The following is a 27,490-nucleotide window of genomic DNA, read 5'->3' as shown; positions in this document are numbered from 1 at the left end:
TAAAAAAAGGTTATTTAAAAAATAACACAAGCATTTTGGTACTCAAGCTTTAACTTTAAGTCAAGGTTTGACTGTATATAGATTCTAATTGTAGTCTGTGAAGATTTCAATTGTTTAAATTCTAGGAGTAGAAATTAATAGGCATAGATTTTTTTCCAATACCATATCTAAACAATAAAATAACGATAACCAAATATTTTGACTGTGATAAAAAAGCCATACTTTAATATTCGTAATTTGAGATTGTTTTTGAAATTTTTATGTCATTATTTAAGGGTTACGACAGTACCTACGATCTATATCCATTTGTTTTGTACAACTTGCCCACCTCTTTCAACCACTGGACTGTGTAAATTATATTTTTTATTGAAATTAAATGAACATATTATTATATATTAATATATTTATATACTGATGCTCACAGCTCACACATATAATAAACCACAATAGTCAATAATCCAAGACCGCGTTTTGCGTTTATAAGAACCTACCTACATTTTATCATTATAAGGTGATTCATTCAACACAGAGATGACACTATGACGGCTGACGTACGCGTTAGCAATGACAATATCGTCGGCGTGCAAACGTGTGGTGTGTAAAAGTTTGCGTGTGCAAATAATCGTGTCAATCCGATAAATAATAATAATAATAATATGACGGCAACGTGTGTTATTGAAAACACGGCCTCCGCTGGCCGGGGCCACGGGTTCTATTTTTGGGCGCGCTGAGACGTCGTCGACAGATGTTCCGTTTCCGCGTCGCCGTCGGTACACTCGGTACAGTACTCACGAGTGGCGGCGGCGGCGGCGGGGCAACAACAATAATAATAGACGTTTCTGGTCTGCACAGTGCCACAGTGTACGGCGGGCCGGTGTGGGACGGGCACGTTGCGAGCGGTGCGGGACGGTGTTGGCGGCGATCGGCGCTGAACGGGTCGCGGTGTGCCGAGTGTCGACTTCGGTGATAAAACGCGTGAGAGCTGCTGATATTCAGTTCCGCCACCGCCGCTGTCGCGTTCCTCTGCCGTCGTATATCGCCGCACGTTCATTTCGGTGCGTTCGAGATCCGGTCCGTCGGATTGGCAGGAGGGGTAACGGGGCCGCCGCCGCCGTCGTAGTCGTCACTCGTGTCCATCTGCTCTGTCGTCGTCGCTCTCGTTCGTCGTCGTTACTCGTTATCATGCGCCGCCGCTGTTCAATCGTCGTTGCTGCCACCACTGCCACCGAGACCGCTGCTCGGACGACGACGGATTCCTGATCGATTCGTCATCGCCGTAGCCGTTGGCTTTTTCGGCCGCGAAAAAACACATTTCGTATTGTTATAATATTATTTTCATCGCCCGTTCGTGATCGCGATCGCACAAACCCGCACGCAGTGCCCGCCAACTCGTCGCCTTCGCCACCGCCCGACGCTCTCAACACACCCTGCCCGATTAGGTAGCAGTCCGTTGCGCCGGGGGACTACACGGTAGGTACCTACCACGGGATGGCTTGTTAGGTTTTAGCTGATTGCGTCCGTGCACGTTTTATGCTTTCAGATGGCCACGCTATCTCTGAGAATATCCATCGTCGAACGAGATGTCACCAAAACGATGCAATTCGATCCGACCATATCCGTGTACAACGCGTGTCGACTGATCAGAGAAAAGATATCCGAAGCCAATCTAGACCAACGTGAGTACTGTCAAAGTTTATGTTGTAATAGGTACTATCTGTTAGCATTATCATAAACATTTATAAGTTAGGTACCTACCTATCAAGTGCCCTGTTAACTTGTTACCATGTATATCTTATCTCAACTGTTTCTATCCTTTGAATATGCCTCCAATTTCATTAATATGTTGATCTTGAAGTTTTTAACTCTAAAACTCAAGATCCTGGGTATTTATCTATGTATTACAGCTGTTGTTAAGAAAATTCAATTATTGTTTCCCTTTAGTAAAATCATGGTGTTATATTATTATATTAGATAATTTAATGTTTCGTTGCTTTATTATGAATGGTGACATTCCTCCCCTAAACAACTATGTCCCCCAATATCAAAACATATCTCAGATTAGTCAGGCCATTGAAAAAGGTTGAAGACTCTTATTGCTTTGGATGATCTAAGTCTTGAAATTAAATATCATGTTTAATAATTTACTACCTGAATTCATTTAAGTACCTACCTAAATCTCTTATTTTATCTTCTATCTGAACATTTGATTTTAGAGCTAGTTTTCTATGTGTGAAAATGTATGAAAACAGAGACGCAGAGTTTTATGTATAGGTTAATATTCTAAAAGTATACTGTATAATGCTTGCTTAAAACTGTATAAAAGTATTTTAATTTCTGAACAACAAATACAATATAGATTTTTTTTCAAATATGTTTTTAAATTCTAGCACTAATATAAAGATTACCTATTAAACACATCTTAAAAGAATGCTCATAAACTAATATCATTAATAAATAACAATTTGTTTATAGTCAAATTCATTGATTTGGAATCCACCCATATATTTGTAGTACTTACCTAGCATAAATGTAGTGGTGGGCACTATCAAATAGTTTACCCTATCGAATACTATTCGAATGTTTTTAAGTATAACCAATTAGTAGTTTTTCAATAAAAACTATCGAATAGTTTTATAGTCTATTCAAATAGCACTATCGAATAGTTTTTTTTTATACGGACAATTTGGAATTTTGATATTTCAAATTTCAGTTTATAATTTATTTTTTGACCACCTGAGGTTTTACTTTTTAGCGATGAATCATTGTCCCCACATAAACACGTACTCCAATTTCCAAATATTAAGATCGATATAAATTTTTTTTTTAATAATGCATACAATTTAATAAATAGTAAATAATAATACCAAGTAATAAATTGTAAATACTAGATACATAAAAAACTAACTTATGATTTGATAATTCACTTTAAAATTGTGTTTTTTCTTTTTTATATTTAATGTTCTAATGTTCAAACAAAAGTCTAACTTAAAGAAAAAAATACCATAACTTTTATAAAAATGTAGTTGGTCTATAGACAATTTTAAAATATAAGCTGTAAAAAATTATCTTAAAAAATTACTAATAAATAATTATACATTAAAATTTAGAAAGTAAATAAACTTATTGTTCATAGAGATATTTGAAGAACTCTAAAATTTAAATCTGATGTAATTTCTTCTATGGATAAAAATACATTTTTATGTATTAAATATAAGATAACAAACTAACATGTTACAACCAATCAAAATTTGAATGAATAAAAAATAAAAATAATTCGATTAACTAATAATAAATAAACTTTTGAAATAAATAAACATTCAAATGAAAATTATTTGATAAACTATTCCAATGAAAAATTGAAAACTATCGAATATACGTTGACTATTTGAACTATTCAATAGTCATTCAATAACTATTGAATAGTCCGAATAGTGAACTACTATAGAATAGTTCGATTGTGACTATTCGATAGTTCCCATCACTACATAAATGCCACAATGATATTATATTAAAACATTTTTTGTATTGAGATAGGATTAACTATCACATAACATATTTTCCCAATTATACATAGTTAATGAATTATTTGAGAAAATGTATATGGTGTATAATATATGTATATTGTATAAACTATAGGTATTGATTAAAATATTGCTCAACATTATAAATCAAATGTTTTTTATATGTTTTCCATATATAACTTGATATGCAAATTATAAACATTTAAATGTTAATTTGTGAGATATAATAGTTTTATTTATTTTTTAACTGTTTTAGCAAAAGATTATGGATTGTTTCTTGCCGATGAAGACATAAAAAAAGGAGTTTGGTTGGAACCTGGGCGTAATTTAGAATATTATATTCTGAGAAATGGGGTGAGTAAATTCTTATTTTCTTTTAAGTACTTTAAATTGTACTGTTTTTATCAGCTGTTATGTAATTCATAAAAATTTAAATATTAAGTGCATTAGGTACAAAAAAAAAAAAAACAATGATATTCCCTATTTTGATATTATTTTAAGATACTTTTCTGCAGTTTTCAATTTTTGGGATGGTTGGTCTCTAGATGTTTTAAATGTTGACAATTTTAGTGACTCTTATAATGATTTATGGTTATTTTAAAACTCAAAACAGTGAATTATTACTTTTTAAAACCCATAAATTTTTTTGAATACATAGTATACTTAATCAATTTGATGATAAATCTACGATGAGTAAAGAATAATAAGGTTCTTGAGATTTTAGTTATCTTGGAAGTTATAGAATTTAAATTTAAATTTAAACTGTTGAAAGTGTATTTTAGAAATTGAAAAATTATGGGGAGTGTGTGATGTAGGTATTTAACGTTTATGGATAAAGTGCTGAATAGAATGTAATTTCTTCTAAACTGTCATTGGTTTACAAATAAGATCTCTGACGATGTGATTAATGATAGTCCCATCAACTAAAGATAGTAGTATTTTACTCTATAGATACCACATTACCCAACCTAATCTTTCATTACAAGAGTCATATTACTATACCTTAAAAACAAATTGTCACCATGCAATATATTTATAAGAGTTTCAGCATATTAATACCATGTACAATAAAATGTTAATACTATTTCAGTTGGATAAATAATCAAATGATCTATTGATAACAATATTTATAAAAACAATGTAAGTTTAGATTTTAATCACCAATTATTTCTGAAGTATTTATTATTGTCAAATTAAAAATGTAATTTTCTTAAACTAATTACGTAGATATTCAAGATATTTTTGCTTCTTAAATAACAATCTATCATTTTTATTTCTTGATAATTTTTTGAGTTGTATATTTATGACTATCTATTCATTATTCTTGTGATAGTGATAATGTCTTAAAGCTTAAGGTTAGGTATTAAAAATTATATTAGTAAGACAAGTAGGTATTTCTATAGTTATTATATTATATTATATTACCATATAATATATTTTTATATATTAATATATATTTATATTCATAGAATTTAATTACAAACAATCCTATTTTGAATATTTAAATAATTCATGTCTACATCAAGAATCCACATTGATAATATTATAGGTAACAAAATGAATTGGGATACTTGAAGTCTTTCAAAAAATGGCCCAAGAACAATAATTCAGTGAAATTCCCTAGTCCAAAAAAAAAAAAAAAAAACAGTCCACAGAAATAAAACTGGCGCTATTATTTTTTTGTTAAAATCAATCAATGTACCTAACTTTGAACAAAATTTTATTTTACAAAAATTTCAATGAGTAATTTTGATTACCAATGATATTTTATTATTTACCTTCCTTAATTTGTGATTGATATGTAGGAGGGAAAATAATAGCTAATAATTACCACTAGTTGATGGACTAGTACACAAATACCTGCTTTATTCCCTCCTTCAGTTTGGAGTGTCAATAATGCTATATTTTAAGACACTGATTGTACAAATTACCATTTTTAAGGTTTAATAATCCATAGATTTTTTAAATTTATCAATCATTCATATCGTGTGGACTTAATTAAAAAAAAATCAGTAGATATTAGAGTAGACAAACTACCTATTGCGCATAGAGATATTGGATAGTCTCCCTCTTTAAAAATAAATGCTTTTATTTCTTATCTTCATTATACCTATATATTATACACTATTATATGGATTTTATTAATCATTGAGTTATTAGTAATAAGTTATTACTTATAACCACGACTTAAGATAGAAAGGTTGCACATCGGGCTATACTACGCAATGTTAGAAGGCGGTATACGAGAGTTCTTATCTAACAAACGAAAAAGTGAACTACTACTAACGCTCTTGGTGGTTGTTAATTGGTACTACAGTATTAAAATATTCCCATTTCCCGCCATAATATTAAATTATTGCATTTTCAATAATAAATATAATATAATTGAGTTAATAAGTAACTCAATTATTATAATCACGATTCACTGATCTCATACTCTATCTATATAATAATTAAATGACAATGTTATGTTTATGTATTATCTTTTAAACGAAATCTCATCACTGTAGTCTGTGTTTGATAATTGGTTTTGTGAATATTCAATTACGTTTATTGCCTTTTTGGTCATTATGCCTAATTATTGTGCAATTCATGAGTCTCATTGTGCGTCCAAAACTCTTTTTGGCGTTCCTAAAGAGGACGAATTATAAAAACTTTGGGAGGATGGTCTAGGTATTAAATTAAAAAAAAGTTTTAGAGTGTGCGCCTCACATTTTAAAGAATGTGATATTATTAGCACATGGGAGTCTGGTGAAGGACTTAATAAGTACACCATAAGTTTACTTCTTTATTGAGCTACATACAATAAGAATTTGTTGTATTATGAATGATATGATATTATTCAATACACTATGTACCTATGTGTTAAAATATGTTGTAGTCTGTAGGTATTATTTTAATTTATCGATATGCTTAAAAAAATACAAATTAAGAAAGGGAGCAATTCCATTAAAATTGTGTGAACCAGAAACTTCAGAACCCGCAGTGGACCCAGTGGATATTGTAGTAAATAGCAATTACAATTTGCTGATAGATATTATATCTTTTACTAATATGTAAATTGTATAGAGGCTATTACACACATTGCTATTTACCAAATAGTAAATTTTAAATTAGTGTTTATTTGTTTTGGGATATAAAGTTTTATTACATATGTGAAGCCACTATAAGCACCTTATTATTATTGATGAAATAATTTTTATTTCATAATTTGATGAGTTTGAAACTTTAAAGGATTATCGGATTATCCATAAAATTTGTAAATTACTAATTAGTACTTTTTGAATACCACAATATAAAATAAGAATAGAATTTTGATGATGTATATGTAAGCAACTAGATAGCGGTGTAACGTAACTTTTAACAGATTTCTGATAAGAACAATTGGTGATCACAAAATAATGACTCGTTGTGCAACCATTCTATCTTAAGCCGTGCTTATAACTAGGTAATCATTATTATCAGGCACGGGAAAAAGGGCAAATAAAAATGTTTGAAAATTTAAAATATGTAGATTATGTTTAAAATATTGAAAATACATAAAACTCGTATATAGGTACCAAGTTACAACAAAATATATTCAAACAAAATTGTACAATGTTAGATCAAAAAAATTATATTAAATGCATTTTAGTGTAAGCGATGCTGTAGCATCGTAGCATCCCAGCGAGTCTGCGGCTGGTTATTATATTGAATAAAAAGTGCTTCAAATTTAAATTTTACACTTGGGCCTCAATTGATTTAATTAATTATGGTATCACAACTCACTAGTTAAAATTTAAAAAATATTGCAAACTATGAATGTAAAAACTTATAAAGATTTAATTAAAATCATTAATCATTTTTTTTTTAAAATTAGTACTTATAATTAAAGACCAGATTTCCATGCAAATGCATATTTTTAGGGTGTATTCTTAATTTTATGGAAACAAGCTATAAATCCAAATCAAGAGATGTAGATTAATTTAAACAAAGTATAATGTTGCACAAAATTGCACGTTACAGGTTTTTTTTTTATAGAAATGTACTAAATTTTAATTTTGTACAATTTTTTTATATTATTTTTATTGTTGATATATTATATTACCATATTATGAAGTATTGGATTTATATATATATATATATATATAATATAATACAACTTAATTAAGACTAACTACTACGATAGTCAATATATTATCGATTACATAATGTACACATATAGTACTACAGTCTATCTGCAGCAGCCAGAAATTTTAACCAAATATTGTAAAGTCAGTTATCTAGATACATATTGTCAGTTTATTATTATTATTAATTTAAATTCAATTAAAATTTTTTTTTAATTTAATTTAATTTTTAAAATGTTATATTTTAATATAATAATTAATAGTTAATGCCAACTACCTAATAAATAAAAACATAAAAAAATAAAATTACTTATTAATAAAAGTACCTATAATGAAATTATGTTTTTGCACAATTTTGCACATTTAATTTGAATTGCACGTTTTTTTAGGTGTTAGCTGCTCAAAATTCTGGTCTCTACTAATAATAAATATTATTACATATTGATTATAAATTATTGAATCTAACTTTCATGTCTATAGTATCAGAATATCTATTATTTTAATTGTTCTTATATTTATGGTTTCTTATAAACCAGAAACATATTTGTATAAATTATAGTATTTCCATCTAAATCTTGATCTTGATCTTAACTGATTATAATTAAAATATGTAATCAAACAATTCTCAACCAATCAAATCCATTAAGTATCTACATATACTTTTAAAGTAATTATTATATTTAATACTATTTTTTCAAAAAAAATTATTTTGAATTAAATATTATTTTGAGAATGAAATGAGTGAATATCTACTTACCTGGAAATAGTTATGTATATTGGTTTACATAATAAATACAATAAGTTATTAAGAATTTTTAAATATTTATACTTCGTTTTTCTGTTTAATTACACACAAATTATAAAATGATATGGTTATTTTCTCCATATATCACATGCACAATATAATGTAGATTAGACTTCCTTTATTTCCATCACTTTATTCTACAATGAGAATTTAAAATAAAACAGAGCACCTTCCTTGAATTTATTGATAAGTCGCCCAGCTTAACTCCCCACATTTTTATTATTTACTCTTCTTGGATGCACCACTATGTAGAATAGAACAAATTCCTTAATGTACCTAATTATGTGTTATTTATGGATTTATTTTTAATGGTCTAGGATTTGTTAGAATATCGAAAAAAGATGAGAACATTAAAAGTGCATATGCTTGATGGAACATTGAAAACCCTTCTTGTCGATGACAGCCAACCAGTAGCAAATCTAATGGTGGTCATTTGCACAAAAATTGGTATGAGCCAAACAATTTTTTTTGTGTGATCAATGATAATTCATGTAATTTTATATTGACTTAAATAAACTAATACCATGGTATTTACGTACATTTTTATTAAGGAATCACCAATCATGATGAATATAGTCTTGTGAGAGAAACTCCTGAAGAAGAAATTGAAAATAAAGCTAATTTTGGAACATTGACATTAAAAAGACGAAAAGAAGATCGAGAACGCGAAAAAGATGCTAAAATGGAACAATTGAGAAAAAAATTAAAAACAGATGATGAAGGTAATATTAATTTATATTTTATACATTATAATTTTTACGTCTAATTTATACGGCATTTTTGCTATTTTTATAAATAATTAAAAATACTTTGTTAATACCATGTATCTGAATACTTTCACAAATGTGGTTTGGTATTGAATTACTATTATTTCAGTCAACTGGGTTGATCCATCCAAAACTCTTCGAGAACAAGGCATTGATGAAGGTGAACCTGTATTATTGAGAAGGAAATTTTTCTTCTCAGATGGAAACATAGATTCCCATGATCCAGTACAATTAAATTTATTATATGTTCAGGTAATTGACTAACTATATATTATCTTAGTTACAAAAATGACAAAAATGACAAATCAACTAATCCTTCAATCGATCTGTTTTATTTTCTGATTTTCAGGCAAGAGATGCAATTTTAGATGGAACACACCCAGTTACAGAAGAACTTGCTTTACAGCTTGCTGGTATTCAAACACATATTCAATTTGGAAATTATTGTGAAAATAAACACCGCCCCCCATTTCTAGAGTATAGCTTAATATTTATATTAATTTATAAAATAATAATAAACATGTATATTTTTTTAGCTTGAAGGAATTTTTGCCTCAATCATATACAAAAATAAAAGGTATTGAAAAAAAAATATTTTCTGAGCACAAAAATCATATAGGATTATCTGAATTGGATGCAAAAGTTCTTTATACAAAAACTGCAAGATCATTACCCACGTATGGAGTAACATTTTTCTTAGTTAAAGTATGTTATCATCTTTATTTCAAAGTCATTACTTAATTAAATATAACATTGGTAATATTTTCTAAGTATCAAATTTTGTTCTTAGGAAAAAATGAAAGGAAAAAATAAGTTGGTTCCTCGTCTTTTGGGAGTGACAAAGGATTCAGTTTTACGCTTGGACGAAAGAACCAAAGAGATATTAAAAACTTGGCCTCTAACAACAGTAAGAAGATGGGGAGCTTCTCCAAATACATTCACTTTAGACTTTGGGGATTATTCAGATCAATATTATTCAGTACAAACTACTGAAGCTGAACAAATACTTCAATTAATTTCTGGTTATATCGACATTATTCTGAAAAAAGTGAATACATCATAATTATTGTATAACAAAAGCATTATTAATTTATTAATTTTTGTTACAGAAAAAGTCTAAAGATCACTTTGGTATTGAAGGAGATGAAGGTTCGACTATGGTAGAGGATAGTATTTCACCGCTTAAGTAAGTTTATGTCTAAATTAGAGTAATTATTTTTTAATTTACTGGTTAAAAAAAAGTTTTGAAATTTACTCTTAAATATCCAGTTGCTTTTTTAAATTGAAGTATGTTAAAATCTTTATTGTTCTAGGGCTACCATTTTACAACATGAAAGTAGTCAATTTGGAAAAGTAAACACTGAATCAGTGGCTAAACCTGCAGTAATGAGAGCTGGAGCTGAAGGTGAGTTAATTTTATATTCTATTTTAGAAATAAAATTATTATTATGACATTCGCACCAGGAATAATGTTAATAATCACGGTTCAAATATTTTGTAGAAGCTTATAAATAGTTTATATAAGCTTTTATTATGCTTTTCATGAAAACCACACTAGTTTCCTACATTTGTAAACAGTATAAATGTAATATAACTAAGATTTGTAAAACATAATATTTTAACTCATGTCTATAGTATTTTACTAACACCTAATACATGCGATATGTTCATTAATAAAATGTCTGATATTTTGTAAGTTAATATTTTACACTAAACATACTCGCTTCTATTTTAATGATTATAATTCAAATATATTCTGCTTTATTTTTAATCATTTATAGTAGAAGATAGAATTTAACGTCCATTCAGATAAATTTGATTTAGTTGATGAGTTACACTGTTATAATTAATGTTAAATGTATAGGCGATAAGTTTTTAACTAAAAACTTGTCTGTTGATGAAAATAAATGAAATTTATGATACCAAACATTGAGTTGGTATATAGCTAAATATATATTTTTTGTAAATACCATAAGCTTAATAAATAATTATTTTATGTTAAATATAGATGTATATAATATAACAAGATGATCTAAGTGAAACTATTTTTTCTGTTGTATTATAATATAGTCTTTTGTTGTAATTTATTGATAAAACATATTTTGATTAGTTGATTCATACTAACCTTAAGTAATTGTATGATTAGGAAATAATCAAATTATTTTTTATGGTTTAGATTGTATTCTTTTACATGTTCATGTGTTGTTTACTATGATTCTGAAAAGCTACATGTAATTTTTTGATTCAATTATTATATTTTATAAAGATTATTGATCCTTGATAACAATATGAGTTCAATTATTTTATATATTTACCAACAATTTTTTGTTTAATCACAGAATTAATGAGTTTTCCAATTTTTTGAATTATTTAAATATAAGCAACCACTTTTAATGGTTTGCTAATGATAAGAAAAGTTAAAGAACTATTTTAACCATTACATTTTTGTACAGTATTTTTTTTAAATAATCTCATTTACAATTTCATTATAATTTTTCTGCTATGATTTAAAAATCCCTATACACCATTGTGCTCAATTTTAATAGTTAATACACTTTTTAATATAATATGTATACTTATATCTATAAATATCAAGGAATCTATCTTATTTTTGGATTGAATTTATCTACCATTGCACCATACATTGTACAATGATTAGCTTCATAGAATGATTCTTACTGATTTTTTCAATTTTTATTATTTATAAGTTAACCCTTAATATACACAATATTTACCCCAAATATTTTTTTTCTATTGACTGTTAAAATGTATCACATTAATTAATAAACAGTATTTTTTTAAAAACTTGATGATTTTGTATTATGTTTATATCACTATACAAGTAAAAAATTTAATTTTTTTTGTTTCAAGTATTAAATTATTATCATAGGTAATTAAATTGTTTTTTTTTTTTTTAAGAGTTATTAGATTATTAGAATTTATCTTAAAATATTTTCCTGTTTAATTATTATTAAAATACTCTCTATATTATAGACATTTTAATAATTATGTGTTAAGTTTATTTGCACGATTATTAAATGGCGTACATCTAAAAACGGTAAAAAAAATCGTACAACAGAAGCAAAATGAGAAAATTTAAATTAACACACTGTACATAATATATTATAAAATAGTAAAAATTAATAGGTACATTTTTCAAAACTTTGGTGTTATTTGGGGAGTATATGTATTTCAATCTTTTTTTCTCAATCAACATTAAATACAACTTAGAAAAATGTTTTATTCAGGAAAATAGAATTCATGGCATTGTGTTAAAAAAATACAACGTGATGCAGACAATCTGGAGCTTTAAAGGTAATATTGATTGATCATCAATCAATAAATGTATTTTACCATTTCCTCATTGTTATTCATTTGCCCTCTTCAGTTGTATATTGTTATGTGATCATTAAACTCTTGTAGGTTTCTTCAGAATTTTTTTTATAAATCGTTGAATATTTATCATCCATTGCATATATAAATATTTGTAGTTTTGTGTGAATACTATTTATTGATTATAAATTTGTATTTGTAATCGTATGATTAATAATATTCACAAATACATAAAACTAGTTAAATAAAACAGTATGTTTCAACAATGTAAGATCTTCTGAACTAATGAATATTTTTTTGGTAAGATTTTTTATGTGTGTGAACAATTTTCAAAAATGTTAAACAACTATAATTACATAAAAATATAAAATATGATATAGATTAATATCAAGGAAACATACTGTATACTTTAATTGATTGAAGTTGCAAATTCTTAGTTCTTTTTTTAACATGAATATTATAGTAGTAATGCCTGAGGTATAGTCAAATCAAATGCATGATTTTTTTTTTTATAAAGTAAACCAATTTAGTGCATGATTAGTACTTAATAGTCTAGTAACTAATTTAGAATTTTGTATTTATTTTGTGATGGTAAATTTCACCTCAATAGTTTTTTTATTATTATATTTATAATAAAATTTTGGGAATATACATTTTAGTATAAAAATGCTTTTAATCTAAGTAACTAACCGTTACATTAAGTCACCTTGATTAAGAGGCCTTGTGTTAATTAGATTCTAAAGAACACTTTTGAAGCAAATTCATATGCAATTGGCTGTTGATTTTATTGTCTAATTTAATTAAAATCCAAAGAAAAAACATAAAGAAATGTAGCTAGGTCATACCCTTTTTATAGTATAGAGTTTGAATTTTTCTTAAAATAAAATTCTAGTACCGGTAATTTATTATTGGAATTAGATTGAGTAGTTTTTGACCCAAGAGGGTGTCAACACATTATTTGTTTTCTTTCTCCGACCCTCAATAAACACAAATAATTTGTGTTCAGAAAAACCAATTCTTTGGTTGCTTTTGGTATTTAAATGAATTCACTCGGTAGTATCAAACTTAAAGTTAAAAATATATTAATATTTTCTGTTGCTACATGGGCTATTTTATATTTTTATTTTATGAAAGTTATGAGCGTGTAAATTATTACAATTTTAAAATGCTTATAAATTGCATGGAAATTAAAATATTGTAAAACAGCCAATGTAGCAACACAAGTTATGTTCTTAACATAAAGTTTATTATAGGTGAATTCACTCTAATATCAAAATAATATAAAGTCTAGAGAAAAAAAAAATGATGTTCTAACATCCTCTTAAAATACTTAAACACAAGGCCTCATCACATAATTTGTTTACTTAAAATTTTATTATGCATTTTAAATAGTTCAGTAATATATTTATATATCCAATTAAATTGATTTTCATTTGTAAATAGTTCAGTTTATATAAGTGTCAATTTTGTATAACTGTCAATTTTGTATAACTGTATGAAAAGTCAGTATTTTTTATGTTTAGTAATTGAATACATTTTTTTCTTTTGGATAACTATTTTACTTTTGTTAATTATATTAATATTTTACTTTCTAAGAAGAGTAGTAATTGTGCCATTATTAGCTTACTATTATGAATAAATTATGTGTTGTATACTGATTATAAATGTGTAATAGTTTAGTAATGTGATTAATTAAAAAATTATAATTTTATGTATAGGTGCTCGTCCGTATGGACTGGGACATGTGGGAAATGCTCAATACACAACAGTTAGTGGACGAATAAATGTACAACATACACCATCAGTGGTATGTTTGATTTGTGTTGTTAATTAATACAATTTAACTAACATTTAATAAAATATGAAACAATGTGTGTGTGTTATAGGGACCACAAAATAAACAAATTAAGGTATTGAGCGCGCCTCAAAAAGCATTATGTATGACTATATCAAATAGTCAAGAAATTATAACTACAATTGAAAAAGAGTTAATATCAAAAGCTGTTATTCCAGAGTTTGGTAACGATGCTGTAAGTAATAATTTTCTTTTAAGTGGTTTGGTGTTGTAAAAAATGAATTATTGATGTTCACAGGCTTCAACTAAACTGAAAGAGACTACAATAGATTCAAATAAACAAAATATTAGCTCCCAGATCGCAGCCATGAATGCCGCTACAGCTCAAGTTGTCACTTTGACTTCAGGTAATTATTGCTTATTTTTTTGTTGTCAATGAAATAACCAATTTTTTTATGAACTATTTCAGGAGATATTGACTATTCAAGTGTCGAACAAGCTATTACATCTATTACTACAAATTTACCAGAAATGAGTCAGGGTGTACGTGTTTTGGCTGCTCTAACCCCTACTGGTGATCATTTGTTAGATGCAGCCCGTAAATTGTGCTCTGCTTTTACTGACCTTTTGAAAGCTGTTCAACCTGATTCAAACACTGTATGGGAAAGTTTATGCCAAGTATATATTAGTAGAGTGAATTTAATATTTTAATGAATATTCTAGGGACGTCAAAATTTACTTAACGCTGCTAGTAAAGTCGGCGAAGCTTCTCAACAAGTATTAACACAGATTGGTGATGATGGAGCTGATGAATCTCGTGACATTTTATTGAGTTTGGCTAAAGCAGTAGCTAATACAACAGCTGCTCTTGTTGTTAAAGCTAAAAATGTCGCAGCAACTGTTGAACCACAACATCAGTCAAATGTTATTAGTGCTGCAACCACATGTGCACTTACAACTTCACAGCTAGTTGCTTGTACAAAGGTATATCCCTTAATAGAATTTTACTTGTTTATGTTATGTTATTTTTTATTTATAATTTATAATAATTTTGTTGATTGTTTAGGTTGTTGCTGGTACTGTTGAAAATCCAAGTTGCAAAGAACAGTTGATGGCTGCTGCTAGAGAAGTGGTTAATGCAGTAGAAGAACTAGTTTCTGTGTGTAATTTAACACAACATGAAAATAATGAACATTTATTACAAGAGCTTTCTGATGCAGCATATCAAGTTACTACTACATTAAACCAATTACTTAATAGACTTACAAGCGCATCTAGGTAAATATTTATTGTCGCAGTCATTGGTTAAACAAATTACCCATTTATATAACGAGGTTAAATATTTGACTTCTAATAATTATATAGAGCTGTTGGAGAAAGTTTGAGTAATCTGGTAGATGTATGCACATCTCCTGTTTCAAAAGAAAAGAGGTTTAACACTGAAAAAACTTTTCAAGTCCAAGAGTATTCAAAGTCATCTAACGATACTGGCTTCATAGATCAGACCAATTCATCAACTAATTCTAGTAAGTTACCAATTATACTGTTCCTTATTAAAATATTTTTCTATATTATATTTGATACATTACGAGTATTTATAATGTAATAATAATAATGTTTTCAATGTAACAATAATACCAAAAATATTAATATTTTAGATTCTGAACGGAGTGATGAATATATTGATTTTACAATGATGGTTGTTTTTTTTTTGTGTCTGTGTACAGCATAACTAGTTGAATTAATGCTTCAATTTAAAACTTTGGGGGTGGTTTCTGATGGAAAAGTGAATATCCTTGGTGCATTATAAAGGTCAAAAGTAAACATTTTCAAAAAAATCGAGAAAAACAAAAAAAAATGTTAGAAAAACGGAAATTTTTACGCAAAACCAGTTTTCGACCAAATCGATTTTTTAATATGGTTGTAATTCAAAAACTAATCACTGTAAATATTTGAAATTTTCACGAAATGTCAATTTTAGTGTCATCTATATACAGTTTAATTTTCATATTTATAATTTTGAGTTATTTATAGACAGCTGAAATTTTCAATTTTTCTTTAAAAATTTTTTTTTGAAGTGTCGATAAAATTTTTTTAGCCCAATCAAAATACTTGTAAATTTAATACAAAGTCCCTCGTAAGTTATTCTTTTAGTGATTAAAAAATTATAAGAATACATAGGCACAATTTTTTTTTATTAGTATTTGAAGTTCAAATATTGACAAAAATTTGTCAAAACCATGAATATTTGCAAATTATTTTGTAGTTCAAAATTCATAAAATTGTTTGTGTTTATATCTAAGGTTATTTAATTCAAGACTAAGTTTTCCATAAGTTTTGCTTCAAATAACTAGAGAAAATTCGAAGAGTCATTATAGGAAAAATGTTTTGAGCGTTTAAGTTTTAAATTTGTTTTAAATCGCGTAACGGTAATGATTTATCCTCAAACCAGGTATATGCATATCTATGATAATATAAGGTATTATGAATTATGATAACTGCATGCAATGTTTATGGAAAAATTGATTAACCATGCCTTATGCAAAATGCGTCCTAATTGAAAAATAAAATATTTGTTTCAAAATAGAATATATGATATTATTTAAATATAATATATTATCCTAGAATGACAAATCATCTCCGTTCAGAATCGTTTTTCGTATACAATGATACCTATCATTGTATTCAAATTTAACCTACCCTAGTCAGAGGTCCACCCCACCCTTTAATGTACAGCAGAGCGATACCCACTTACCCGCTTTTTAAATTATTTTATCATTACAGATGATAATTTGTTAGATATTTCAACGTTGACAAAACGCTATGATTATAACCATGATACAAACATAAATAATCAAAATTATGGATATCATAAGTCGACACATGATTACCAGTTACAAAACACTATGACAGAAATTGAAAAGCAGCAAGTATGTTATTTATGTTTTGTTGTTATTAACATTTAACCAAATATTGTGTACCAATTAGATATTGCACAAGTTATCATCTAGTGGAACTCGCGGTACTCAAGCATGTGTAAATGCTGCCAGTACAGTGTCTGGTATTATTGGTGATTTAGATACTACAATTCTCTTTGCCACAGCTGGAACTCTCCATGCTGAAAATGAAAATGAAACATTTTCCGATCATCGAGAAAATATTTTGAAAACTGCTAAGGCATTAGTAGAAGATACTAAAACTTTAGTTACTGGTTAGTATTAATTTTGTTTAATATTTTAATTATTATACTAAACTAATTATTGTTTCAATTATTTTGCCTTGCTAAGCTATTTAGATAATAAAAATTAAAATGTTACAGATATGGCATCTGATAAGTTTATTAAGTTTACTAATTTTACATATTTTTTGTGAAAAAATATCCCTTTAATTACATAATATAAGCTTTAAACACAACTGATGTTTTTTTGAATATGCCTTAATTAACAAATAAAATTGGAAGTACTTAGTAAGAATGTCTTATCTTACATTTACTGAGCATTATTTCATTAAATATTATTATAGACACCATGTTTTTACTTAATATTTCCATGTTCTAGCTAAATCATGGCATTATATCCTAGTGTTTTTACCTTTTTTTCTGAACTAACAACACTATATTAATTGTTATTTTCATTATATCTAGAAAGTTTATTATTTTTTTTTATGTACAATACATTGAGGTACTTGATATTACTACTTTGTTCTGATTAATATTTGTTAGTATATTTCTGATTGTCATGAAAATCATGATATTTAGTTACTTCGTTTTTCATTAGTAAATGAAAGAACTCTTTATATTATACAAATTTTAAATTAACTTTTATTTATGTAACAAGTGAATAATATTTTTTTTGTTATTATTTCATTTATTTGTAAAAAAAAAACAACTATAAAAATGTGTAAAAAATATAACAAATAATAGAGGTTAATATCACGAAAAACATAATCAGGCATTTTTCTTAAAACTGATATTATTGGTTTTTACGTCACTTTCATTAATAAAGGGGGCGGGGTCAGTATTGGAGTTTTCACATATTACTTCATTTGTTAAACTGAATCATTAAACAATAATGTTCACATAATATTTCTTATTTCAATTTCAATTTCAATTTTTTTGAAGCATTACATTTTTAACTAATAGTTTAAGTACAAATTAACCTTGCATTAAAATATATTTGTAATCTTGATTGTTGTTATTTATTTTAAAAATGTATTGATTGTCATAATTTATTTTGAAACATAAATAATTTAAAATTTAAAGAGTTTTGTAATAAATTTCAATAGTTGGTGAAGTTATAATATTATCATTGAATTTAAATAATAAATGGACAACTTAATAATTATTATGTGTTAATGTATAATAATTGTGGGTAATTATAATAGTAAATGTATTTTAGGTGCGGCTTCCTCACAGGAACAGTTAGCAGTTGCTGCTCAAAATGCTGTTTCTACCATAATACAATTAGCTGACGTAGTCAAGTTTGGTGCAGCATCTTTGGGAGCTAACAACCCAGAAGCTCAGGTTGGTGTTTATAAGGTTATATAATTCCATATGGATGTGTTACTGTCATTTATTAAACCAATATTTATATGAATCAGAAGTTAAATTCAAGTTTATACATTTTTATACCATTTTTAATTTTTAAAGACGGTCTTTATAATTATATTTCAGTATAATTATAAAAAATAAATCTTATTCGTTATAATGTTTACATTATTAGGTTATGTTAATCAATGCTGTGAAAGATGTGGCTACTGCATTAGGGGATCTAATCCAAGCAACAAAAGCTGCTTCCGGAAAAAATATCAACGATCCATCAATGAATGAACTGAAAGAAAGCGCTAAAGTAAATTGATAAAATTAATACCAAATTGAGAATACTTTATCTAATAAAAATAGTTTATTTATTTATATATTTTCAGGTAATGGTTACAAATGTAACTTCACTTTTAAAAACTGTGAAGGCGGTAGAAGATGAACACACACGTGGAACAAGAGCCCTTGAATCAACTATTGAAGTTATTGGCCAAGAAATTCGGGTAAAAATTAATAATCATAAAGCAAAAGAAGAGAACAGTAATAAAACATTTCAGAACGAAGAAATAATATTCATAATTTTTGTTCCATAACTAGAGAATGATATGACATAGTTATTAAAAATTCTCTTCATCAATTTTTTTCATATATTTAATTTATTTATCAGATAACATGAGTTTAAAGTATTTTAAAATTGTAAATTGTTTGTATATCTTAAAATACTTATAACTCACTTTATAATAAAAATATAATTAAAAGCCTATAAGAAACCCTCAATAATAATTTTACCTTTAATTTTTATAAGAGGTAAATTCACTCTAAATTTTAAATTTACGGTGCTAAACATGATTAGCTGAGCGTAAAATTTGGTATGTAATGCACTTGTAAGACGAGGCAACTAATGATTTTAAACAAAATTTGTTAATTATATTGTCATCACTATAGAAATTTTAGTTAAAAATAAATTGCGATGCAAGTTTATAGTTAAGCTTCATTTAAAATCTAATTTTGATACTTGTGATTGCAGAACAAGTGTTTTACAAACTATTAAGTTTAAACACATTCATTTTTAATTAAATTTAAATCCCCATAGATGATTTTATTCTGCATTTATTTTGTCTATTTATAATTACTATTACATGTGATCAAAATTTAGGCTTTAAATTCAACTGAAACATTCAAATCAACAGCAACTGTAGAAGAGTTGATACGTTGTACTAAACCAATTACAATGGCTACAGCAAAAGCTGTATCAGCCGGTAATAGTGGTAAACAAGAAGATGTTATTGTTGCAGCAAACATGGGACGTAAAGCTATTTCGGATTTGTTGACTGTCTGCAGGGTACTAAAATTGCCATTAAGATTTTAGAAGCATTATTGTCTATTAATATATATATATATTTTTTATATATTTTATGTCATATAGGGATGCAGTAATACTATTGAAAATGCTGATTTGAGAGAAAGAACATTACAAGCTGGGTACAATATTTCCCAAGAATACAGAAAGTTGTTGCAGACCGTTTTGTTTATAATATCTAAACCAAATTCAAGTTCTGATTCCAAGCATATGTTACAAACAATTTCTCGTATGATCGCACAATATGTTACGGAATTGATATCTGTAACTGAAATTATTAAAGGTAATAATCTGCATTATTTTAATATTTAGTATAATGTTATAAAATTTGTGAAATTATTAAGGTAATGATTGGGTCAGTCCTGAAGATCCTACAATAATTGCGGAGAACGAATTGTTGGGTGCTGCGGAATCTATAGATGTTGCTGCAAAAAAACTCGCTAGTTTACGTCCCAGAAAATCAGTCAATGTGGTAAAATTGTTGAAAATTTATTATTTAAAAAAAAACACGAACTGTATTATAACTAACAAATATTCTGAACTTCTGTAATAAACTATTTTATAATAATATATTTGTGTTTCATGTGTGTTCAGGAAGCTGCTGATGCGTCATGGAATTTTGATGAAGTGATTTTAGAAGCAGCTAAATCCATTGCTGCTGCCACATCCGCTCTAGTAAAAGCAGCATCAGCTGCACAACGTGAACTAATCGATTCTGGAAAAGTAAGATACTTATGTGTAACACCTAGAAAGATAAAATAAAATATAAACATACAGGGTGATTCTTTTATCAAACAACACTTATATGGTGTTGGTGTGTAAATACCACCTAACATACACCTATAACACACAAACGCCACCCAACTTTAGGAGGCTATATCTTGTAAACGGATTAACGAAAATTGAAAATTGATTGAAAAAATAGATTTTTTAGTTTATGACATTTTAAGTATAGGTTGTCATTTGAAAATCAAAAGTTGATAATGGTTTACCTGATAAATATAAGGGCGAAAATATTTAAAAAAATATATAGTTCTAGAACAAGATGGATCTAAAATTTTGAAAAAAAAAAAATTGAAAAGAGTCAATAGTTTTTGAAATAATGAGAGTTGTTTGATAAAAGAATCACCCTGTATATAATATACATACGGTAAATAATTTAAACTTGTACATTTAATTCAAACAGGTCAGTCGCAGACCTTTAACCAGTTCTGATGATGGTCAATGGTCAGAAGGCCTGATATCAGCTTCCCGTTTAGTGGCTGCTGCCACTCATAGTTTAGTAGAATCAGCAAATGCTTTAGTGCAAGGGATATCCAGTGAAGAAAAGCTGATATCATCAGCTAAACAAGTGGCATCATCAACTGCACAGTTATTAGTATCGTGCAAGGTTAAAGCTGACCCTGATAGTGCATCCACAAAGAGATTGTTGGTAAATAAAACTAACATAATTTTAGTGTTGTATGAAGAACAATAGATATTAGTTACTGCTAAATAATACATTTCGCATAATTTGAAGTAAACAATATTTGAGGATTACAATGTATTTGTTTTTCAAAATAGTGCATAACAATTAATTATAAATTTATAGCTGATTAGCTTTAAATTTGCCTTTTAGTAAATACTAAATGTATTCAAAAACTAAAATATGATTTTCTGTAACATTAATTCTCATATGAGAAATAGCAAACATTGTAGTTTTAAAATTGTATAAGAAGCAGTAATAACCAATAATCTCTGACTGAATATTTTAACACATTTTCTATTTAATATTGTAATCCTGTAATATCCTGATTCAGCAAACTACTTCAATTACATGACTATTACATACAAAATACTTTAAATTGATTTTTAATTTTTTAGAGATCGCAGCAAAACATCGTTTTAAAATTATTATTTTTCCACATCTTGGCTGATGATATGACTTTTCTATGTGACTGTGTTTCTAACTTGTTTGTTATTTTTACTTAGGCGGCCGGAAATGCTGTCAAACGTGCAACAGATAACCTAGTTAAAGCAGCCCAACAAGCCATTCAGAACGACGAAGAACGAAGTCTGGTTCTTAGCAAACGGATGGTGGGAGGAATCGCACAAGAAATAAATGCCAGGTAATCACTTGATTGAGAATTTTATCATCTATTTTAACTCTCAAAATTTTACCCATAATTAGTTATGATAATAAGCGTGTACTGTCTGTATTTGAACAGGTCAGAAGTATTAAGGATTGAGCGTGAGTTAGAAGATGCCCGTCAACGGTTGGTTGTTATCAGGCAAGCCAAATACAAGGCCAAAGGTGATGATTCGAGTCCTACAGAAATGTTAGAAAACGATTCATCTTTCGAACAACAGTTAAATGGGAGCAGGTAAATTTAGATTAAAATAAATTGAAAAAGCTTTCATTGTTTCAATATTTTTTTCTTTAACATTAGCCGTTGTCTATTGATTATTTTTTTGTTGTTCTCAAATGCTAGTCTGTTGTTTGGAAATATTTAGACTGCGTTATGTGTGAAAAACATGACTAACACTTGATTCAATCATAATGGCATCATTTTTGTTTATGATAATAGTTTAGGTGCCTAGGACATAGTATTTCTTATGACGTGTTTATTTTTACTACATTTCCTGTATTCTAAAGAAATTAAACATGTTGAAAAGGCATGGGTATTCATTATAAACTATTTGAGCGCGATTCATATTCTATTGGTAAAACATCAGTGCTAATGTTTTATAGAACCTCTACTGACAACTACGTCTATAGTAGTATGGATGAAAATGGAGACAACATTCAGGCAAATGCCTACAACGTATACAAGCTTCTCAACAACTCAAATGATCAAACTAGTCTGAACACTTTTAATGAAACGTTTCATTCAGGCACAAATAAATTGTACACATACAATTCAGCAGGTATACTGCCTACAGATAAATATACTTTATATGGTGGAAAAGAGCAATAAAGTGGTGGATATTGCTCTCTATTAAGACCTTTTTAAAGCTTTGAAAACTCTATAGCTGGTTGCTGTTCCTTGCTTTGCCTTATTGTGTTTCTGCTGCCTAATAACCTCTAATGATCACTGATTTTTTTATATATACAACAAAACCAATTTTACATGAAATCAAATTAATTTATATTTAATTTTAACATCACTTAACTTCTTTTGGGTAAATATCATTTAAAATCAAGCCTCCAGACTGGGAATCAAACTCAAGTCTTTTGGTAGGCAATTACCACTGAGCTAATAAATTGGTAGCACAGACCTAAAATGCTATTCTCTCCCTCCCAGTTTACGGTTAAAATTAGGTCTGCCTAGAGAGAATTTATTGCGACATATAGTATATTAAATGAGGTTAGACCTTAAGCTCTTTAACTACTATTAGTTACTGTAATATAAAAATTATAAAATTTAGTAAGGGCATACACATTTAAAATATCCAAGTATCCAAAAAATTTGAACTATTTTCTAACTTATAATTTTACATTGTATATTCCTATGATGCCTTCTTCATTTTAATGTACATATATAAAGTAAACATAGACAGGTAGATAATATGACTGGGTTTTTATGCATCGTTGTGTAAAAATTCACTGATTTATGGTTTTGAGATTCCTTTTAGGATATAAAGGAGATAACAAATACATGTGTAGCATCCTCTTAATGACAATCCCATTAATTGAAGTCAATGTACAAAAACTGTGTATTTAGACTTATTGCTTGCATTACATTACAATTTTTTTATTGTTTAATCATGATGATTTTAGTTTCAAGAGGACATATGAGGCTGTCTTTGTCTTACAACGTATAACATAGTAAAAACTGTTGAGCATTGGACAGCTTAACTACCCCTCTGTATTTATAGTAATATTACCATAATTCCACAATCCATTGAGAATTACTTTATTTATGATTTAGCGTTTTCATTTAATTTACAACACTAACCAATTATTTTTAATATTAAATAAAAAAAAAAAAAAATTATCTTCACAGACTGATATTTAAATTATATTTTCCAAATACTAAAAATACTATGACACAGATAAAGTTCATCCCTAGTCTAATAAAATTTTGTTATTCTACTACAAATATAGAGGAGTGGTAAAATAGTCTTGTTCTCAACAGTTTTTGGTATTTTGTAAATTTATAAGATGGAGATTGGAGATAACACATGTGGTATAGCATTCTCTTAATCTTCATGGTTTTAATTGATGGAATTTTCAGTTATTTTCTGAGTTATTACATTAGTTTTGTATAGACAATTTAATTTATACTTAATGATATGGCTGCATTATTAAGCAACTTCTGAATTTCACAATGATTATACTATTTGTAAATGTATTAAATTGCGTATATCCATATTATTTGTATACATTGTATAAGATGAGAAGATAATTATTAAAAAGAAATTTGAAAATGGATTTATAAACAATGATGATTGATATACAGCTGAAAAATTAACGAGATTTTGTTACTGTTGTAACAAAAAAATAAATATATATATTTTTTTGTAAAATATTTATTTAAAAAGTTGTTTTGATTAAAAATATAAATATTATGATTCCTTTTAACTTAATATATTCTATTTTCATATTATGATGCCAATTTAAAAATTTAGTAGACTGCTTTTAAGCCACCTTTTAAAAACAATCAAAATGCATGCCATATACTTCTAGTATTAAAATGTAATTATATATATATATAAATATATAATAGGTATTAATGTTTATTTTTCAGGCTCGAGCCCCAAAAATGTGTATAATAAATCCTCCTCGATGTCTACCAAGAACAACACTGTGAAGTATAATTGCTCATCCACAATCAGCAACAACACAACAACAACGACCAAATCTTACACAGTCAATGAATGAGAGCGTCAGAATTCTTGTTGTTATCTTGCAATTACATTACCCATACACAAATATTTCCTTTTAAAATTATGTTGCTCCCCTCCATCTTAAACATTTGCACTTATTAATTTACACAAACACTAAAGACTTATCAAGAGCCAATAATTCATGTTTTATTGTTATTTATGTAAAGCACTAACAACCTTGATGTATTTGATTTACTGTATTATTGTCTGTACAATTTTGTTTTGTAACTTAATGATATATCAGAATATGCGTCCAACAACTATACTTATTTGGTTTTAATTGTATTCGGTGACATTATTCACAACAGTATCTTGTTTTTAACATAGTTCCTAAAACGAGTATATTATTATACATATTTGTATTTTAAATTTTTATTCACTCACTAAGTATTTGTTGTAGTGAATTAACAAAAATAATAATAATAAAAATCATTACTCAATATATATATATATATATATATATAATTATTTATGTATATCACGGTTAAAATAATCTTAATTTCCAAAATTCTAGTCAATTAAATCATTCAATTAGTAATTGTTTCAAGTTTTACAATCTTATCTCAAAAAAAAAAAATATGGTTGTATTGCTGAAACTCAAAATTATTGATCTATCAAAATCAGTCTACATAAACCAATGACTAACCGTGCTTATTGTATTTTTAGATAATCTCTAACTTGGAAAGAGTTGTTTGTGCTAACTTTTTATATAAATAATCTAAATTAATAATTTTTTTTAATAGCCCAACGGCATTATCGCATTGTAGATATTATCCAATAAGTATTTACAACAGCAAAAACATCGAATTTTTACGCTCTGTGGACATAGACTTTTATTATGTATCATGATAAATGTATAAAAGATAATATATATATATATATATATTAGTAAGTTAAGAGTTGTCTGTACTAACAAAATGTATTATAAAAATTTGATCATAATACTTTAAAAATTAAATAACGTAACTGCAGTTATTTTTGTAATTTATATAAATTTTCTAAATGAATATATAATAAACATTATTTAAGTTTCAAAATTTAATTAATAGTTTTAAACATATTTTTTTTTTCATGAAAATTGTGAATTAAAGATATAAAAATTAACTATTGTGTAGTATTTAAATAAATTTGATATCTAATTCAAATATTCAATGATATGATAATAATATGCAATTGAAAGATTACTCGTGAATCATGATAGCTATTCAATTTTATATTGAAAACAATAAAATAGCTTTTATGAAATTATAGTAAATCTTTTTTAATGATGTACAAAGAGAAGAACTTTAAATAATATGTGTCCTTGTACACCTTTTCATGTCAAGATACCACTAAAATAGCAGCTGCACTGACATTTTCGGAAAACATTGATTATAAGATTTTGTTAGTATAAATGCCTACTCAATACTGTTAAAACTATAAATTATTATTGGTTTTTTTTAAATTTAAATTTAGTTTGAACTATTTAATTATGTTTCATACCAAATATATGAATTATATTTATTTTTGTATTTTGTTTTAACGTAATAATGAATTATATATATATTTACTATTAAAAACTAAATTGCAGACTAATTCACAAATCTGTATGACAAGATTTTGTTTAATCATTATAATGATATTTTGATCTTGTATTAAACTTAAAGTTAAGTAAAAATGTTAAAATCAAATTGTCACATCAATTAATGTTATATCATCACGTCACACATTTTGCCATCTAAATGTGTCGTTAAGTAAATATTTAGTTTTTTTTTTGCATAATTCTTTGAAACGGCTTAATACATTAACATTTTTTTACACCTAAAGTGTTTGTAACATGTTTATTTTTTCAATGACTAGCTAATTGTTGTAATTGTTAACATTAACTTTTATAGTACTCACCTTACTAATTAAAATTTTACATAAAAGAGTAATATTTATTTATTTATTTTCTATTAATTATTACAATTATTATTTTTTCATTGTGAATATTAACATTGTTATTAGTTATTTATTATACATATATATGTATATATATATTTATGTGTGTGTGTGTGTATAATAATATATAATATAAAAATAAATGTATGTATTTTCATTTAACTTAAAAAGCTTAATGTTAACCAGAAAACGAAGTCATTATTATTACATATTCTTGTTGATTAGAAAATTTAAGCATAATACGGATCATAATTATTGTAATATTGATAATTCTAGGTGAAACATACATAATTTACATGCACATTAATGATAAATGTATTGATTTCATTGTATCATCATCATCATTATTATTATTTTAAAAACTATACTGACATACTGTACTGTATTAATAAATAATGTTTTTGTGTCAAAAACTTGGTGTAGTGATGTAATCAATATACTTTCCATGCGCTTTAGGTCTAAACGTACTTAATG

General features: G+C 27.0%; 1 protein-coding gene across 2 annotated transcripts; it reads left to right on the top strand.

Moving 5' to 3' along the window:
* Window positions 1-892: 892 nt before the first annotated feature.
* LOC107168843 (talin-2-like) lies at window positions 893-27,391 on the top strand. 2 transcript variants are annotated; one of them, XM_015518383.2, is made up of 32 exons: window positions 895-1,470; window positions 1,541-1,676; window positions 3,778-3,875; window positions 8,753-8,882; window positions 8,987-9,157; window positions 9,312-9,454; window positions 9,552-9,679; window positions 9,739-9,907; window positions 9,993-10,250; window positions 10,312-10,388; window positions 10,516-10,607; window positions 14,254-14,342; window positions 14,422-14,565; window positions 14,629-14,737; window positions 14,800-14,987; window positions 15,054-15,314; window positions 15,397-15,608; window positions 15,696-15,856; window positions 17,115-17,260; window positions 17,319-17,541; window positions 18,728-18,852; window positions 19,052-19,177; window positions 19,254-19,370; window positions 20,024-20,209; window positions 20,294-20,510; window positions 20,572-20,699; window positions 20,822-20,950; window positions 21,414-21,659; window positions 22,199-22,335; window positions 22,435-22,590; window positions 22,959-23,134; window positions 24,958-27,391. In XM_015518383.2, the coding sequence occupies exons 2-32, from the start codon at window positions 1,541-1,543 to the stop codon at window positions 25,089-25,091; spliced, it is 4,812 nt and encodes a 1,603-aa protein (XP_015373869.2). In that variant the 5' UTR covers window positions 895-1,470; the 3' UTR covers window positions 25,092-27,391. The 2 variants fall into 2 exon arrangements, with proteins under 2 accessions (XP_089073178.1, XP_015373869.2); XM_089217052.1 differs by lacking the exon at window positions 22,959-23,134 and having other exon boundaries at window positions 893-1,470.
* The last annotated feature ends 99 nt before the right edge of the window (window positions 27,392-27,490 follow it).

Source organism: Diuraphis noxia, unplaced genomic scaffold, assembly GCF_037042655.1.
Source record: "Diuraphis noxia isolate RWA-SAM2 unplaced genomic scaffold, SU_Dnox_SAM2 contig0001, whole genome shotgun sequence".
NCBI lineage: Eukaryota > Metazoa > Arthropoda > Insecta > Hemiptera > Aphididae > Diuraphis > Diuraphis noxia.
The sequence above is the reverse complement of the archived record's forward strand: the minus strand, read 5'-3'. Positions and strand labels throughout refer to the sequence as shown.